Source organism: Colletotrichum truncatum (assembly GCF_014235925.2).
Source record: "Colletotrichum truncatum strain CMES1059 chromosome Unknown Contig_0001, whole genome shotgun sequence".
NCBI lineage: Eukaryota > Fungi > Ascomycota > Sordariomycetes > Glomerellales > Glomerellaceae > Colletotrichum > Colletotrichum truncatum.
The window spans coordinates 6,300,220-6,315,631 of NW_027222398.1; the positions used below are offsets into that span (position 1 = coordinate 6,300,220).

The 15,412-nt window shown below is 53.8% G+C and overlaps 3 protein-coding genes across 3 annotated transcripts; 1 reads left to right on the plus strand and 2 right to left on the minus strand.

Moving 5' to 3' along the window:
• Positions 1–431: 431 nt before the first annotated feature.
• Positions 432–4,493, plus strand: CTRU02_201756 (phospholipid-translocating p-type; the record flags this gene model as incomplete). Its single annotated transcript, XM_036729879.1, has 3 exons — positions 432–3,857; positions 3,915–4,324; positions 4,376–4,493. 3 exons carry the CDS (start codon positions 432–434, stop codon positions 4,491–4,493), a joined length of 3,954 nt encoding a protein of 1,317 aa, XP_036578413.1.
• Positions 4,494–4,818: 325 nt separating this feature from the next.
• On the minus strand, positions 4,819–8,177 carry CTRU02_201757 (oxidoreductase FAD-binding domain-containing protein; the record flags this gene model as incomplete). The annotated part of the gene is made up of 3 exons (XM_070203917.1): positions 4,819–6,049; positions 6,933–7,477; positions 7,791–8,177. The coding sequence occupies 3 exons, from the start codon at positions 8,175–8,177 to the stop codon at positions 4,819–4,821; spliced, it is 2,163 nt and encodes a 720-aa protein (XP_070062499.1).
• Positions 8,178–10,741: 2,564 nt separating this feature from the next.
• Positions 10,742–13,718, minus strand: CTRU02_201758 (fungal specific transcription factor; the record flags this gene model as incomplete). The annotated part of the gene is made up of 2 exons (XM_070203918.1): positions 10,742–12,524; positions 12,610–13,718. The coding sequence occupies 2 exons, from the start codon at positions 13,716–13,718 to the stop codon at positions 10,742–10,744; spliced, it is 2,892 nt and encodes a 963-aa protein (XP_070062500.1).
• Positions 13,719–15,412: the final 1,694 nt, after the last annotated feature.

Genomic DNA, 15,412 nt, shown 5'->3' on the forward strand with positions numbered 1-15,412 from the left:
GTCACTTAAGGTGGCCCCCCGTAGCACACACTGGAATATAGCGTCGTGTGGCACTGACACACTGTCCGAACAGTACTGCCATCCAATTGGATCGGCTCAGCCCTTCCAGGCGACATCATCCACGCCTCCTGGCCTCTCGGCATAGCTGGCGTCAGTGGTTTACCTGTCCAAAACACCACGAACTCAACCTACCTATCCACAAGTCAACACTGCGATACTAACTGCGTGATCTGGCTTATCACGGCGCAAATACCAACGCCTGACCCATCAAGCGTACGCGCTACCCGCAACCGACCCGGCCGAAGCTATCCGATGCAGATCCCGGAGCAGCAGCACAGGCACCGGCTACTGAACTCTATCACGACTTCCGCTTTCGCGGCACTCCGCTAGAGAGTCGCCTATTGCATATACCTACTCCCAATGCGGGCGGGATGCCTTCTTCAACGTCATACCGTTCCGCGGATCCGCCAGGCTCCCCAGCGAATGACTCCGATTCAGACCTAGATCTCGACATCCAGGAGCTCGATCCTGCCACGACCACAACCTACCGCAGCTCTGGAATCATCCGCAACGACCGCCAGGCCGCCGAGCATCGATCGCCACGTATTGCACTGCGAAATTTACGCATGGGGGGCTCACGTCGAGCTGGGCAGAAGGCCAAGGGATATGGAGAGCTAGGCCAGAACCGCGACGGCGATAGCGAAGATGTCCAAGCCCTTCTTGGGGAGCCGGAAGGCTCTTCGTCACAGTACAGAGACGGGAGCGCTGGGTCCGACGATGATAACTCGCCTTTGCTTCCCGGTGGGCCGCCTGCAAGGCGTCGTTCGTTTGCCGGAGACAAATTCGAACGTCTTACCTCTAGTCTACGGTTGCCCAGCTTCATGTCGAACTCGGGAGGACAGGAAGCGAACAATGACGATGCGCAAGACCAAGATGAAGATGATCCGTCAACCTCACGCCTCGTCGCAGTAGGGTCTTCGCAATCGACGAGGTTCCCGCCGAACCTGATATCTAACGCCAAGTATACGGCGCTGACGTTCCTGCCCATCACTCTGTACAACGAGTTCTCCTTCTTTTTCAACATGTACTTTCTACTAGTGGCACTGTCACAAGCAATTCCGGCTTTGCGAATTGGTTACCTTACGACCTATATTGCGCCTTTGGCATTTGTGTTGTTCATCACCATGGGCAAGGAAGCATACGATGACATTGCAAGACGCCGGAGAGACAATGAAGCCAACGCAGAGGAATACACCATTCTTACTTTTGACGAGCCCGGACGTGGCCTGGGTTCTGCACAACGATCCCACAAGAGGCTAAAATCGGATTCAATGAGGAGAGGCAAGAAAGCACTCAACATTCGGGATAGACTTTCGGATATTCAGGAAGAAGAGGAGCGAACGGAAGCAGATGGTGGCTTGCCCCCACCGTCTTCCTCTGTGCGCGAAGTCAGCCGGAAGTCGCGCGATCTCAAGGTCGGTGACGTCCTCAAGTTAAGCAAAGGTCAACGAGTCCCGGCCGATGTCGTCATTCTGAAGTGCATAACTTCGGAGACCACCTCTGCAGCTCCTGTCATAGAGACGATCGCAGAGGAATCCCTACTGGTTGATACAGAAGATGATGCGCCCAAGAATGCGTCGGAGGTGAAGGGCAAAGAGACCGAAAAGGACGACGGTGGCGGCGGAGGGGCAGCTGGCGAAACATTCATCAGAACTGATCAACTTGACGGTGAGACAGACTGGAAGTTGCGGTTGGCATCACCGCTGTCGCAAACCCTGCCTACCGAAGAATTCGTTCGTCTCCGTGTTACAGGAGGAAAACCGGACAAGAAGGTCAACGAGTTTCTAGGCACTGTCGAGCTTCTACCTACCCGGAGGGATACTCAAGGTCAACAAGGAACGCTCGATGGGGAAGAAGAAGTGTCTGCCCCTCTCTCAATTGACAACACTGCATGGGCAAACACAGTTATCGCCTCCAGTGCTACAACGCTTGCCGTCATTATGTACACCGGTCCTCAAACTAGGTCTGCGTTGTCTACTGCGCCTTCGCGATCCAAAACCGGTCTTTTGGAGTATGAGATCAACTCACTCACAAAGATCCTATGTGCCTTGACACTGGCGCTTTCCATCATCTTGGTGGCTTTGGAAGGCTTTTCGAACACTGAAGGCAACGTCTGGTACATTAAGATTATGCGATTCCTGGTTCTTTTCTCGACCATTGTACCCATCAGTCTGCGTGTGAACCTCGACATGGGCAAGAGCGCCTACTCTTGGTTCATCCAGCGAGATCCTGGCATTCCTGGAGCTGTGGTTCGGACAAGCACGATCCCCGAAGATCTGGGCAGAATTGAGTATTTGCTCAGCGACAAGACGGGCACGTTGACCCAAAACGAGATGGAAATGAGAAAAATTCACGTCGGTACGGTTTCATATGCCAATGAGGCTATGGATGAAGTCAACTCGTATGTCAGACAAGCTTTTCACATCCAGCCCACCACCGATCCTTCTTCACAGACGGCTTTGATCACACCCTCGTCGACGGTGTCCAACTCGGCAAATGTGGGCGCTACCCGTACAAGGAGAGAGATTGGCTCTCGCGTTCGCGACGTCGTTCTAGCATTGGCTCTCTGCCACAATGTAACTCCTACTACAGAGGAAGAAGATGGCAAGACGATTGTCTCGTACCAGGCTTCGTCTCCCGACGAGATTGCCATCGTCCGCTGGACCGAGTCTGTTGGTCTGCGGCTGGCTTATCGTGATCGCAAGAGCATGGTTCTCGAGTCAACAGATACTGGCCGTGAAGTTGTGCGAGTGCGCATCCTGGATGTCTTCCCCTTCACCTCTGAAGGAAAACGCATGGGCATTATTGTTCAGTTTTACGAGCAAACCCAGTCTACCGTGCCCAACCTTGCCAACAGCGAAATCTGGTTCTATCAGAAGGGTGCCGATACGGTCATGAGTTCCATCGTGGCCGAAAACGACTGGCTCGATGAGGAAACCGCCAACATGGCTCGAGAAGGCCTCCGTACGCTCGTGGTTGGACGTAAGCGCCTTTCTTATGAGCAGTACCAGGAGTTCTCGTCAAGTTACCAAGCAGCCTCGTTGGCCATCTCTGGGCGTGACGCTGGCATGCAACGAGTCGTATCTCACCATCTAGAGCGCGACTTAGAACTTCTCGGCGTGACAGGTGTCGAAGACAAGCTGCAAAAGGATGTCAAGCCGTCCCTAGAACTGCTGAGAAACGCCGGCATCAAGATTTGGATGTTGACGGGCGACAAGGTTGAAACAGCCCGCTGTGTTGCCGTCAGCTCCAAATTGGTTGCCCGAGGGCAGTATATCTACACGGTCGCTAAGCTCAAGAAGAAGGATAATGCCCAAGATCATCTCGACTTCCTCCGCGGAAAGACTGATTCGTGCCTGCTCATTGACGGCGAGAGTCTGGCTCTATTCCTCACCCATTTCAGAATTGACTTTGTGTCTGTCGCTGTCCAGCTGCCTACTGTTGTCGCCTGCCGATGCTCGCCAACGCAAAAGGCAGAGATTGCGAAGCTGATCAAGGAATACACAAAGAAGAGGGTCTGCTGTATTGGCGATGGTGGCAACGATGTTTCCATGATTCAAGCAGCGGACGTCGGTGTTGGTATTGTTGGCAAGGAGGGCCGACAGGCTAGTTTAGCCGCGGATTTCTCGATTGAGCATTTCTTCCATTTGACCAAGTTACTGGTTTGGCACGGGCGTAACAGCTACAAGCGGAGTGCTAAGCTTGCTCAGTTCGTCATCCATCGCGGATTGATCATTGCCGTCTGTCAGACAATGTACAGCATCGCAATCAAATTTGAACCTGAAGGTCTTTACAAGGTGAGTGCGCTTCTTCAGCAAGGCCGCGTTTAACATTTCTCTGACTGTCACGATTAGGATTGGCTTCTTGTGGGATACGCCACATTGTATACTGCATTCCCTGTTCTCTCCCTCGTCCTTGACAAGGACGTCGACGAGAATCTCGCGAACCTCTACCCAGAGTTATACAAGGAACTCACGTCAGGGCGGTCGCTGTCATATCGCACCTTCTTTGTCTGGGTTCTTGTTTCCATCTACCAAGGTTGCACGATCCAAGGCCTCTCGCAGCTCCTTACGGAAGTCGACGGCCCCAAGATGGTGGCTGTGTCGTATACCGTTCTGGTTCTCAATGAGCTTCTAATGGTTGCCATCGAGATCACCACATGGCACCCTCTCATGATTCTTTCCATCGTCGGCACGTTCCTCATCTACGTTGGTTCCGTGCCGTTCCTCGGCGGGTACTTTGATCTCAAATTCATCATCACTTTGTGAGTAACTCTTATTCCGACCTGCATCACCGCCGCTAATAAGTGTCAAAGGGGATTCATCTGGCGCGTCCTCGCCATTGGGGCGATATCCCTCATTCCCACATATGCAGTGAAGCTGATCAGAAGGACGATGAAGCCGCCCTCATATAGAAAAGTGCAGAGCACGTAGAAAGCATCAGCGTTTTCAAACCATTTTATTGAAAGGATACTACGGTTGGGCGTTTTAATGGGATAGGGCACGAATGACAGCCTGAAAGGGAGAAAGCTGTCTTTGCATTATTAAACGGAGTTGACGGCAGGCGGGGCTTATACTTTTTCCACTTTCTGTAGCATATTTTCGGGTTGGATGGATCATCAAAGTCCAGAACTAGACAGCGTTATCGAATATCACTGTTTCTCGGATGCTTTCGTCGGTGTGTTGTACATGTGCCTCTTTTTCTTTTTGGTTCCCCCCCCCCCCTTTTTCTCGAATCTTACAGCTGGTGCCTGCCTACCTACAACTTGAGGACGATCCAGTCCTTCAACAGGTTAGGATTACCCCTTTGGATGGCACCCAGCATCCCGCCAACGGGACCCTGTAATTGACCGCCGTCGCGCCATATCTTGGGGCCCGCGTATGCCTGCACGAAACCCTGGGGCCCGGAGATGACGAAGACGTTCTTGCCGGGCGCCGCCGTACCGTCTTTGGGAGAGCAAGCACAGTCCTCGTCCTTGAACAGAAGCCGCTTTCCGGCGTTCGGCGCGCCGTCGACCATCCCGAGATGCGCCTCCTGCGAGTGAAACTTGCAGCCGTCTGTCGTCGTGGGCGGCAGGGCATTTCCAAGATGCCTGGGGCCTTGTTGTTGTTGGGCGAGAGCCGCAGCGAGGTCCGGTTCCCGAATGAGTGTGCCCTCCTGGTCAACCACGACGCGGACGTCGAGCTTGTCGCCATATTTCTCCTTGAGAGCGATCAGCTCTCTGCTAATGGGCGAAGCGTCGTCGGCCTCGGCAGACAAAACCTCGGCCTGGATCTTCAACCCAGTCTCCTGAGGTCGTTTGGAAAAAGGATTCCAGCTCCATGACGACGTTGACGCTGCCGTCGCTGCATGTTGCTGCGTGGACGGCGCACCGCGCTGAATCTCCTCCCGGCTCCGCACAGCCCAGAAAATAGTCATTGAGGAACCGCCGGGCAAAACAGCATTCGCAGCCTGCAGCGCGCTCGCGATGCCCGTCCCGCCCGCGAGGAACACGACGCGGTCTCCGGCGGCGCCTAGTCGGGAACGGAGGTCGAACTCGCCGTGTGGACCACGCAGCTCGACCGTGTCTCCCATGGGCGACAACCGGCTCAGGTACGTCGACACCTCGCCTCCGCGGAGCGCTCGAACGTACAACCTCAAGGTATCCGGGTCCGAGCCTGCTGCCGGGGGTAGCGGCGTGTACTCCCGCGCGACCTGGATCTGCGGCTGCTTTACCTCGACGCACCACAGGTCAAACACGTCCCAGAGGGACGACAGGCTGGGAAGTGCTTTGGGGGCGGGGGATTTGAGGGTGAGGATGAAGGAGGTCGGGGAGACCTGTTCCTTGTCGATGACGTCGAAGCGGATGAATTTCCTCGCGTTGGAGAGGATGGTCGCTTCGGCGGGGTCAGAGGACGTACTTGACGGGAACAGCCATTGCGAATCCCATGCCACGCCTGCGATGGCCAATATGACGAGAACTGGGAGGTAGCGTGGGCTTATGAAGGAGCTTTTGCGGTGGTTATGTGAGGTTTCGTGCGCCGTCGTTGTGGATCGAAAGCGACGGGTATTGGATGCGAGCGTGAGTAGTTTCGGCGATATCCGCGCTTCCCGTAGAATGCCGTTGTTTTTGTGTATTAATGTTTGGCTATGGCATGTCCCCGATATCCCTTGAAGTCTTGCTGCCGTTACTGCCGTTGACCTGGCCGGTCTCATCACGGTGGCGGGTGCCAGATGAGTGTGAAAAGGACGTCGGCCGAGATGAGCCCGAAGGGCGGCGCCGCCGGAGGCGGAGGCTCCGGCTGGAAACGGCATTTGCAAGCAGCGTTCCTTAATGAAACGGAAGTACTTGAAATCCTGTCCTAGTTATCTTTTTCCGAGTCACGTTTTCAACGGTCGCATGTACAAGGTTGAATGATCGGAGTGAGTGGGTTCGCTCCAATTGATAGAGACGCGCGGTCACGTGAGCTCGCGAGTCCCTCATTGAGTGTTAGTGAGCCTCTTATCCGCAGGTTTCCGCAACTTCCAGAGCTCAATGATGTATTTTTATTCTCTCAATGTTTCAAATCCCTTTAACAGACAAAAGCAAGTGCGTAGCACTTGAATTGGTGGTGGTGGTGTTGGTGGTGGTCAAACATCGAGTAAAGAATTGAGTATAATCTTACATCAACGTCTACATGCAAGTCTTGGGGACAAATTAGTCCAGCGCGTCTGTTCCTCTATCGTACAAATTCTTACACTGCCAGCTCTCAAAACCCCCGTCTACACTTTATAGCCTCAAAACCTTTCTATTCTGGTCGATGCCGCCTCGAAACATATCAGCGATAACCCGCCCCTCGAGGACCGTCTCCTTGACGATGCCCTCGACATGCTTCGGCTCAACCCGACCATACCAGATCCCCATCCCAGCCAGCGGGTGCTCCTCGCCGCCGGCGGTCCTCAAGGTAGGCGGGATATACACGATGACGTTCCCCGCGAACTTGTGCCCGCCAATGTGGCTGATCAAGCCGACCCTCGCCGAAGTCTTGTCTTCTTCGCTGCCGCCCTCGGGCGCCGCGATCCTCTCGCCCTCGGTCTCGTCAACCGCCACCGGTCCTCTTTGAACAGCAAGCCCCGCACCCTCGAACTGCCGCTCGAACTCGTCCCGCAGCACGGGTCCCATGACGCCGCAGCGCATGTCCCGCCCCCCGTGGCCGCAGATCAGCACCAGCACATCCTCGACGTCCTTCACCCCGTAGAGAAGGGACTGGTAGGCCTCCTTGCGGGTGAGGCGGTCGCGGTGGATGGGCGACAGGTTGTCGTGCATCTTGTGCAGCTTCTCGGGGAGCAGGTAGCCCTTGGCGAGGGCCTGGACGCTGTCGAAGCTGACGCGCGGCAGGAAGGGGACGTACTTGAAGCTCGGGAGGAGGTAGGCGCTTGTCGTCTGGAGCTCGCTCCGCTTCGGTACGGAGGAGGGGAAAGAAGCGTTGAGTACGGAAATATTGTGCCATGGCTGACGGCGGGAAGGGAAGAACTTGCCGTCAGCCTGTGCTCTCTCTCTCTCTCTCTCTCTCTCTCAAAACATCCCACACATACACATGGACACACATATACACACATGCATATGAATCACAATTCACTTTTTCTTTTGCGAGGCTCATGTAGCAACTTTGCTACATGAACAAGTGGAGAACCATCTCTCATAATGAGACACTCAAAATGTGAAGAAAGGGGCATGAGAAAGGACGTTTTAAAAAAAAAAAAAAACTCACATCACTATACGTCCCACCACGGCCGAACAACTCCTTCAGGTCCGCAGCGAGGTTGTCTCCGCTGTTCTCCTCCTCAATCCTCGAGGTCCAGTCGTCCTTGCCCGTGCACACGAGGACCTGCTCCGCGTAGGCCGATACGACGCCGTTGAGCGGGCTCTTGACGTCGATGGGCAGACCCTCTGGCATTTCTGGCGTGGCGGCGCACCCACATGTCGGGGAGGGACAAGTCGGGACGGTCTCGAACGGGGGCGGCGACGGCGGTGGACGGGGCGACGAGGGCTTGGCGGCTGCGAATGTGCGCCGGAATGTGATGACTGGCAATCTTGATGACTGTTTCACCACGCCTCGCGCCAGGCGCGGGATCGTTCTCGTCGAATATCCGTACATGGCAGCTGGTTTTTTTTTTTTTCTTTTCGATGACCCAATGACTCAGAAAACAGCACCCTCGGCCCGGGATTCTTTGTCACTCAGGTACACACTGCGGGCGGCGATGGAATGGTATGGCGCAGGGGCACGTTAACGCAACGATGAGCAAAGTTACACCTAAAGGCAAACCGGCCGCCGGCACGGAGGGTAAAGGACCAGGGTTCGGGGCTCGGTGCGGATCCCGGCGCCGAGCGGGAGAGGGAAGGGAATGGGACGTATACTAATCAGCGGGGGGGAAAAAAAAAAAAAAAAAAAAAAAAGGGAGAGAGATGACGGTACGGTTGAGTAATGTTAGGTAATCCGCCGAGTATCACTGGCAGCAACCCTGACCAGCTCCACCGTCATCGCCTCTGGTACATTATACAACCTTCCACTGCACTACACTACACACCCCAATGTACTATGGTATAGATAGTATGGGTATATCCGCTAGGCTATGGTCGGTACATTCCCCCGAGCCCTCTGGAACCCTGCAAGCGAACGGTTTCCATACCCGAATTCCATCTCATTTCCCCCCCTGACCTCTCAGGGTTGGTCCATTCCTCAGCAGCAAACTGTCCGGGCGTCTCGGAGCCGATATCTTCGGATTTCAAGCATCTTCCTTTTACGCCGCCGCCCCATGAAAATGGCAGTGGCAAAGAAACGGCGTGTGGGGGTTCATCACATGTATACCACATACTATGTAGGGAAGGGGGTGCGGCAAAGAACCCGGCTGGTGCCGGCTGTTGGACGGTGGGCCTATTCCCCCCCCCCCCCCCCCCCCCTGAAAAAGGTGTAGAGGAGGAGCCTCATTCCAGTTGGAGCGCGAAATAATTCCCCGTGCAGAAAGCGGGTTTTCTTTTTTCATTCATCAATATTCCAAGATAACAAAAATCAAACGGGGGGCATGTTCACGAGTAAGCAACGTATCCACGATCCGGACCACGGCATCTCCAATAGGGCTTTGGCTTGGCGATCTTACTCAAAACCCGAGGTATGTAGTTTGTCTTATTGTCGTGCGAGGTCGGCAAACACCGAGACACCAGAAAAAATCACAATGCGTCCATCAACGACGTACTAGTGAGTAGATGGGCGGAGAGAAGGGCAGAAAGAAGCTCCCGCTTTCGGCTTCCTAGATCTATCCGAGCAAATGAACCCCGTGTACTTCGTACTCCATAGTAAGGATTCAAACCAGATCCTTACGATAGGTTGAGGCTCTTCCCAGAGAGAAGAGGGGAGGGGGGAACTCTTACAGCCGGTATTAATCACCCACCCACCCACTTACAACCCCCCTCAAATTCCCCCATCTCCCCCTTCCCCCTAGACGATGTTCCCGCCGCTGCCGAATAGAAGGGGTGTGTGCGTGTGTGTACAGTGTGTGTGTGTGTGTGTGTGTGTGTTGGATCGGTAGAAAGCAACAAACGTAAGCGACAAAAAGCCAAGAAAATTAAAAATATCAATCGTGTAAGAAAACCACGGTGAAAAAAATTTTTTCTCCTCGCGAGAATGAGGATTCCCCTAAGAAAATTTACCGAGACATCATTGCATGTCGTATCTGTTTTCGTGCAGCACCGCGAGATTGGACTCCCCACCGACCTCTACGACCGGTGTGCTCCGTCACAGCGGTCCGACATGCCGAGCTGCTGAGCAGTTGGTTTGTCCCAACGTCGTGCCAAGACTGTTTACTTGCCATCCCAAGCGGGAATGGAGGGGAGTTAGAATGGGAAAAAGAAAAAAAAAAGAATACGTACAGTCCCATGTCGGTACTCGGTACTACAAGCAAACGTCGCCGCATATGTGGCAACACATGGCCCATTGCCAAAGAACCAGCCCAAGCACCACACCGAAACCCCTAGCTCAGCTCTTGCCCGTCGATGGTACGGTATCGAATCCTACGCGAGAGGCTTTTTTGCTTGCTTAATCGGCACGAATTACCGCACCGTTGAGAAACCAAATTGAAGCATGTCGTATGCCGCATCCCGCATGTCAATTATGCGACTTACCTGAGACATGCAGACCGATCCCTCCATTCTGCAATATCACGGTGCAAGGGATGGATGAAGACAATGGCAAATAAACTGTGCAGTAATCCTTGGTAGCGTGAATCCATCACGCCCCTCTTTCATCTTCATTTCATGTTGCCAGGCTCAGCTCCTAGGCCTGTCCATCTACGGATACTGTAGGGTACACGCCCATCTCTGTCTCAGTCATCCTCCTCTCTACTTACATATCCCATCTGGTCTTGTTTCCATCCGTTTTCTCATGTACAGGGTATAATAGTACATAGACAAGAGTCTAGCGAAGCGAATGAAGCAGAAACTCGTCCGGGGGCAATACCTTACGGCGGCTTCATGATAATGTGATCATGCATGCTTTTTGACACCCCAAATAGATCCAGTCCAAGACTGGCAGAAAAAGGAAAAAAAAAAAAAAAAAACGTATAAAAAATTCAAAAGAATTCACGTGTCCCCAGACGCCTTAAATGCAGTGCACAAAAAAGAAAAAAAAGACAAAAGAAAAACAAATCTGGTGCTGCGGTAGCTGCTTCAGCTTCGCGTATATATGAGATCCATACTCCTAGGAAACGTTTTGTCCATTGGGTCATCCATTTGCCAACATCTACCCAGGGAGAGTCTGCTGTTTTTGCCTTCATCCTCGTGGTCGAATACCCTGCCGCCCGCCAAAGGTGCGTCGCAGGGCTGGCGATCTCGCAGAACCTGTAGTGCATCTAGTCGTCGTTCCAAAGCCGACTGATGGGCACGAGCCTCCTCCCAGACTGTAGTTGAAGCTTCCACTATGGCACCTGCAACTGCGAGACGATCCAGAAGAACCGAAACATCTGCCAAGGACCCTTCCGCCGTGAGGACGTCTGTAGCCTCTAGGATGACGCAGCTCATCAACGGAGGTGGCGCACTGATCGGAGCTCGTCGAGCCTGAAGCAGCACTTCCAACATGCCTGTAATGTCGAGAACTCTCGTAGCTTCCTCCTGTGCCCTTTCGAGGTACTGCAATCTTGTTTCTGCTGTTATGCTTTGTGCTGAGGAAACATGTCGGTGAACCTTGATCATCCCATGGTGGTATAGCAGATGAACTGTGAGGAAAGTGCTGAGAGTGCCATCTTGAGCAGCCAAGTCCATGTTACCCGGGTTATAAGCATACCGTTCCGGCAGGGACGCGCGCCACCTATTTAGACTTCCTGTCACGGTATTGACGAAAGCAGTAGGGTCCACGTTCGGTTGGTGGCTCTGGGCCATTCTGTACATGTCAGACATGGCCTCTGCCCAAATGGCCACAAGCTGGACTAGGTGGGCGGAGACACATAGTGGTCGGTCAACAGACTTAGACGAGCTGGAAGGGTATGTTGGGAAAAGGGGCGTTTCTGACTCTGACTGATTCTCGAAAGACTCGTCATCGCATGGAAGTCGTATGAATATGTCCTTGACGTTGAGAATAGCCAGACGGTTCGGAAACATGCCGCTTAATCGTTCCAGTACGAAACATGCCCAATACGTTCTTCTTCGACTTTCAGAGTATCCTGCTCTTTGGAGATTATAGGGAAATACCGTTAAAGCCGCTTCGATCGATTGGTCTAATTCAATATTCAGCTGGAGGAATATAGCCGCTGAGATGGCTGCGCTTGACATTTCGTTCGCCTCGGCTGGTCTAGAGATGGACAGATAATATAGTGCCAGAAGCAGTCGTGCTTGTACAAGCTGGAGGCCGGAAGAAGCGCGTTGCTGGGCGTAGCAGGCGACCTGGGCGTATTCGTGGGCAATGTGCTTGGGCCCCCCCGACAAAGCGAAACCGACGGCGAGGATGCTATAGATGAGCATCAGGTCTTCTGGAGACTTTTTATGAGCATTACCGGTCACCCAGGATTTGAACGCGGTCTCGGGCAAAAAACGAAGGGCCATGGTGCTGTCGTTGTGTACGAAGAAGGAAGAGATTACGGTGTTAATTGACTGAGGGTCGGACACGTACGGATCTGTTTGCCATGCTCGGTTGAGCACGTCCTCGTGAATGCGAGGGAGCTCAATCGGCTGGCGATGTTGCCAGGAGATGCTTGCCTTGGGCACTTCAGGCGTCCGATTCAATGACGGTGGCTCGCTCGTCATCGGAGGATAGGAATCAAAACCCAAGCGCATCCTCTTGTGAGGCATGGGGGGCTCTGGGCTCGGCTGACGCAAGGTAGTACGAGGAGAAACTGAGGCGCTGGAGTTGCTGCCAGGCCGGTGCATATCGTTCGAGTTGATGGGCCCTCCCATCCGCCGCATGTCTTCCGGCTCTGCAGGCGGCGTTGACGGAGACGTATTGTGGCCGCCTCGAGGTCTAAATATCCGACATTTAGTTAGTAAAGCCTGCTTGACATACAGGTCCGCCTCGAATATAGAATATCAATAATGCCACTACTTACGCGTTCTTGAATTTGCAAACTCGGCCAAACTTCTCGCACTGCACGCATCGAGGGTAGTCCGGGTCGCATTTGATCTTCTTTTCCCTGCACGTAACACAAGCAATCGCCAATCTCTTTCTCGGCTTTCCGGCCTTGGTCACACCCCAGTGGGCATTGACGGCTTCACCATCGATGACAGTTTTGCAGTGGCTTCCATCATCATAAAAGTAACACATGCCCTCCCCTGGCACCTCAGCAGCACGTACGAAGCGGGGAAGAAAATGCGTTCCTGTCCAAATCTTGGGGCCAAGACCATCCTTTGAAGGAATTCCCTCGGAGGTTGTGGTACTTGCCGGCGTTGAGGGCTGCATCAACCCGGAGCCTGAAGAAGGCCGCTGATCTCGGTAGGAGGGACCGGCGTCTTTGGAGCTGGAGTACTGGTATGAAGGTCTGTCAAAAGATCCCCGTAGGCATGATTGACTGTCTCTGGTCACCAAGGAATACTCGTGTTTTCCGGTCTCGTGATGCATTGACCACTTGCCTCCTAGTCCGGCGTCGGATCTAGAATCCTGACGCAAGTGCTCCGGCTCACGGTACATTGGTGATCCAGATCCCGAGAAGGAACGTGACAACCCGTGCAGTGCCTGTCTGTCATGGTCGTATCTCGCATCATAAGTGCTCCTTGGTTGAGAAATTGCTGGAGACTCTTGTGGCGGGAAGTACGATGTGGAGTATGAGCGATCGCCATGCGCTGAAGGCATACGCGGCCGGTCCAGGGGAGAGGTGACGGGATAGCCGCCAGGCCGGTCAGACAACGGAGAGTGCAGCGGCCTGACGGAAGATGGAGGTCCAAAGAGACTGCTCAGCGAAGGCAACTGCTGACGAGGGGCGCTTTGTGTTGAATCTTTGCGGCTCGGAGTATCTTCCATGCTTTTAGTCGCCATGTCGGCCGCTGAACTCTGCTCATAGTTCGACATGGGAGGAGATACTGGGCCAAATCTGGTGTTCCAGAGTTGATCCGCGGGAGGAGATGGTCTGGAGGAGTAAGAAGATGAGGATGGGCTAACCAGCCCGGGAGGAGAATCTGGGGCGGCCAAACGGGGATGGGGTTCCAAAGCTAGAATACCCATTGAAAAAGCGAGTCGATGCCGTTGAGGTTGAGGCCGCTTGGCATTTCCGGCCTGAAATACCTTCTCTTTTGGGTCGAGTCCAAGACTCTCAAGGTGCTGTCTCTTTTGTGTTTTTGGTCTTGTGGTTTGAATGTCGACCAGCAGAATGGATGAACCAAAGCCCAGAGAGACTGAGTTGCTCAAGTGAAAAGTCAAGCTAGAAGGAGAGCTAGCTAGCTGGCACACGGCTGATATTAAGGTTTGTCTGCCACGGCCGGGGGGTGAGTCAAGAGAAGGGGAGACCAAAATTCAATTTCTTCGATCAAAGAGATGCCGGTGGGAACTCGGCACGCCGATATGTTTGTTTGACTGATGAGCCGTGGTGGCAGCGTGTCTGCTTCACGTCTTCGTGTTTAAAGGTATCAACGGTCAGATGGGTAGAATAGGAACAAGATGGGAGAGAAGTAAAGAGAAACTAAAGGTGTGTGGGAGTAGGATATATTGGAGATGGGTGGCTTTTGAGATTTCGGGCAGAGCAAGGTAGGCAAGTAGGGCAGGCGCGGAGAGCGCCTCAAGGTATGGCATGTATGCATATCCTATCCACCTCATTTGTATATACATGCCCATAGGAGCAGTTGGCCAGTTGCCCCCCTTCGGCCACATTCAGGGTAACGAGCTGCGAGAGAGATACACCGAGGGGCCAAAAGGAGACACTAAGGAAGACGACCAACAGACTGGATTGGCTTGGCTCGTTAGATTGGGGAAGGGAGCCGGAAGGGGCACCGATAGAGTGCTGCATGTGTATACGACGGGTGCAAAGTACCGTTCGTTCTAGGCGCACACACGTGCGGTGCATCTCTCATGACCCTTGACTGTGTCTCCGCTGTCTCGTCGGCTTGGCCAGGACGAGGGGTGAGGAAGAAGCTAATCCGACCTAGCGCCTCGTCGGCACCGACGGCATGGCGTGTGCGAGTGGCCTTGTCGAGAGTTGCGAAGGAGGGGGGTTACTTCCCTCGCCGTACTCCGTATACTACGTATTTCGGAGGCACAAGTTGCATTCCCTCGAGGCATTAGTCTGACGGATAGGGCCTGCACTCAGCGTCGCAGTGTAATAAGGCACAGCGATGGTAAAATGGGGCAAGCTGGGTCTAGTTATGCTCGATGAGGGAATCCTGGGTGCATACTGGCAGGGGTCCAGAAGTGGATACAGGTCTTGGGTGACGGGGGTTGAAGTGCAGCGGAGGGGTGGCATGGGGAACGAAGAAGAGAGAAGCCGCGAAGGGAGGGTATGGAGGGTTCCCGATAGACGCCCTAGGAGGGCTGGCAGGGATGGCAACTAGCTGACAGGGGAGTCTCTGGGCTGGGGTCCTTGAAGGTTGGGGGACGGGAAGGATAAGACGGGGGAGGCAGCAAGAGGCGAAAACGTGCGAAGCATGGTCCAGGTTCTGAAAATGGCTAATATTTGGTCACGACGTTACAAAGGGAAATGGGATGACGGCATTGATCCTTTGTCTTGACGAGGTCGGATGAATGATGAGATGGTTTCCGGGGTAAGAGGGTGATGCTGGTTCGATACAGAGGACTGAAGGTTGTTCCAGTTGTACCCTATGCTCCCATCACGCCAATGTTTGGAAACGTCGTTCAGAGCCTGTATGCCAAGTTCAGGACCTAGGCGACCGATCATTGCAATGGTGTGGAGAGCGGGCGGCGGCGAG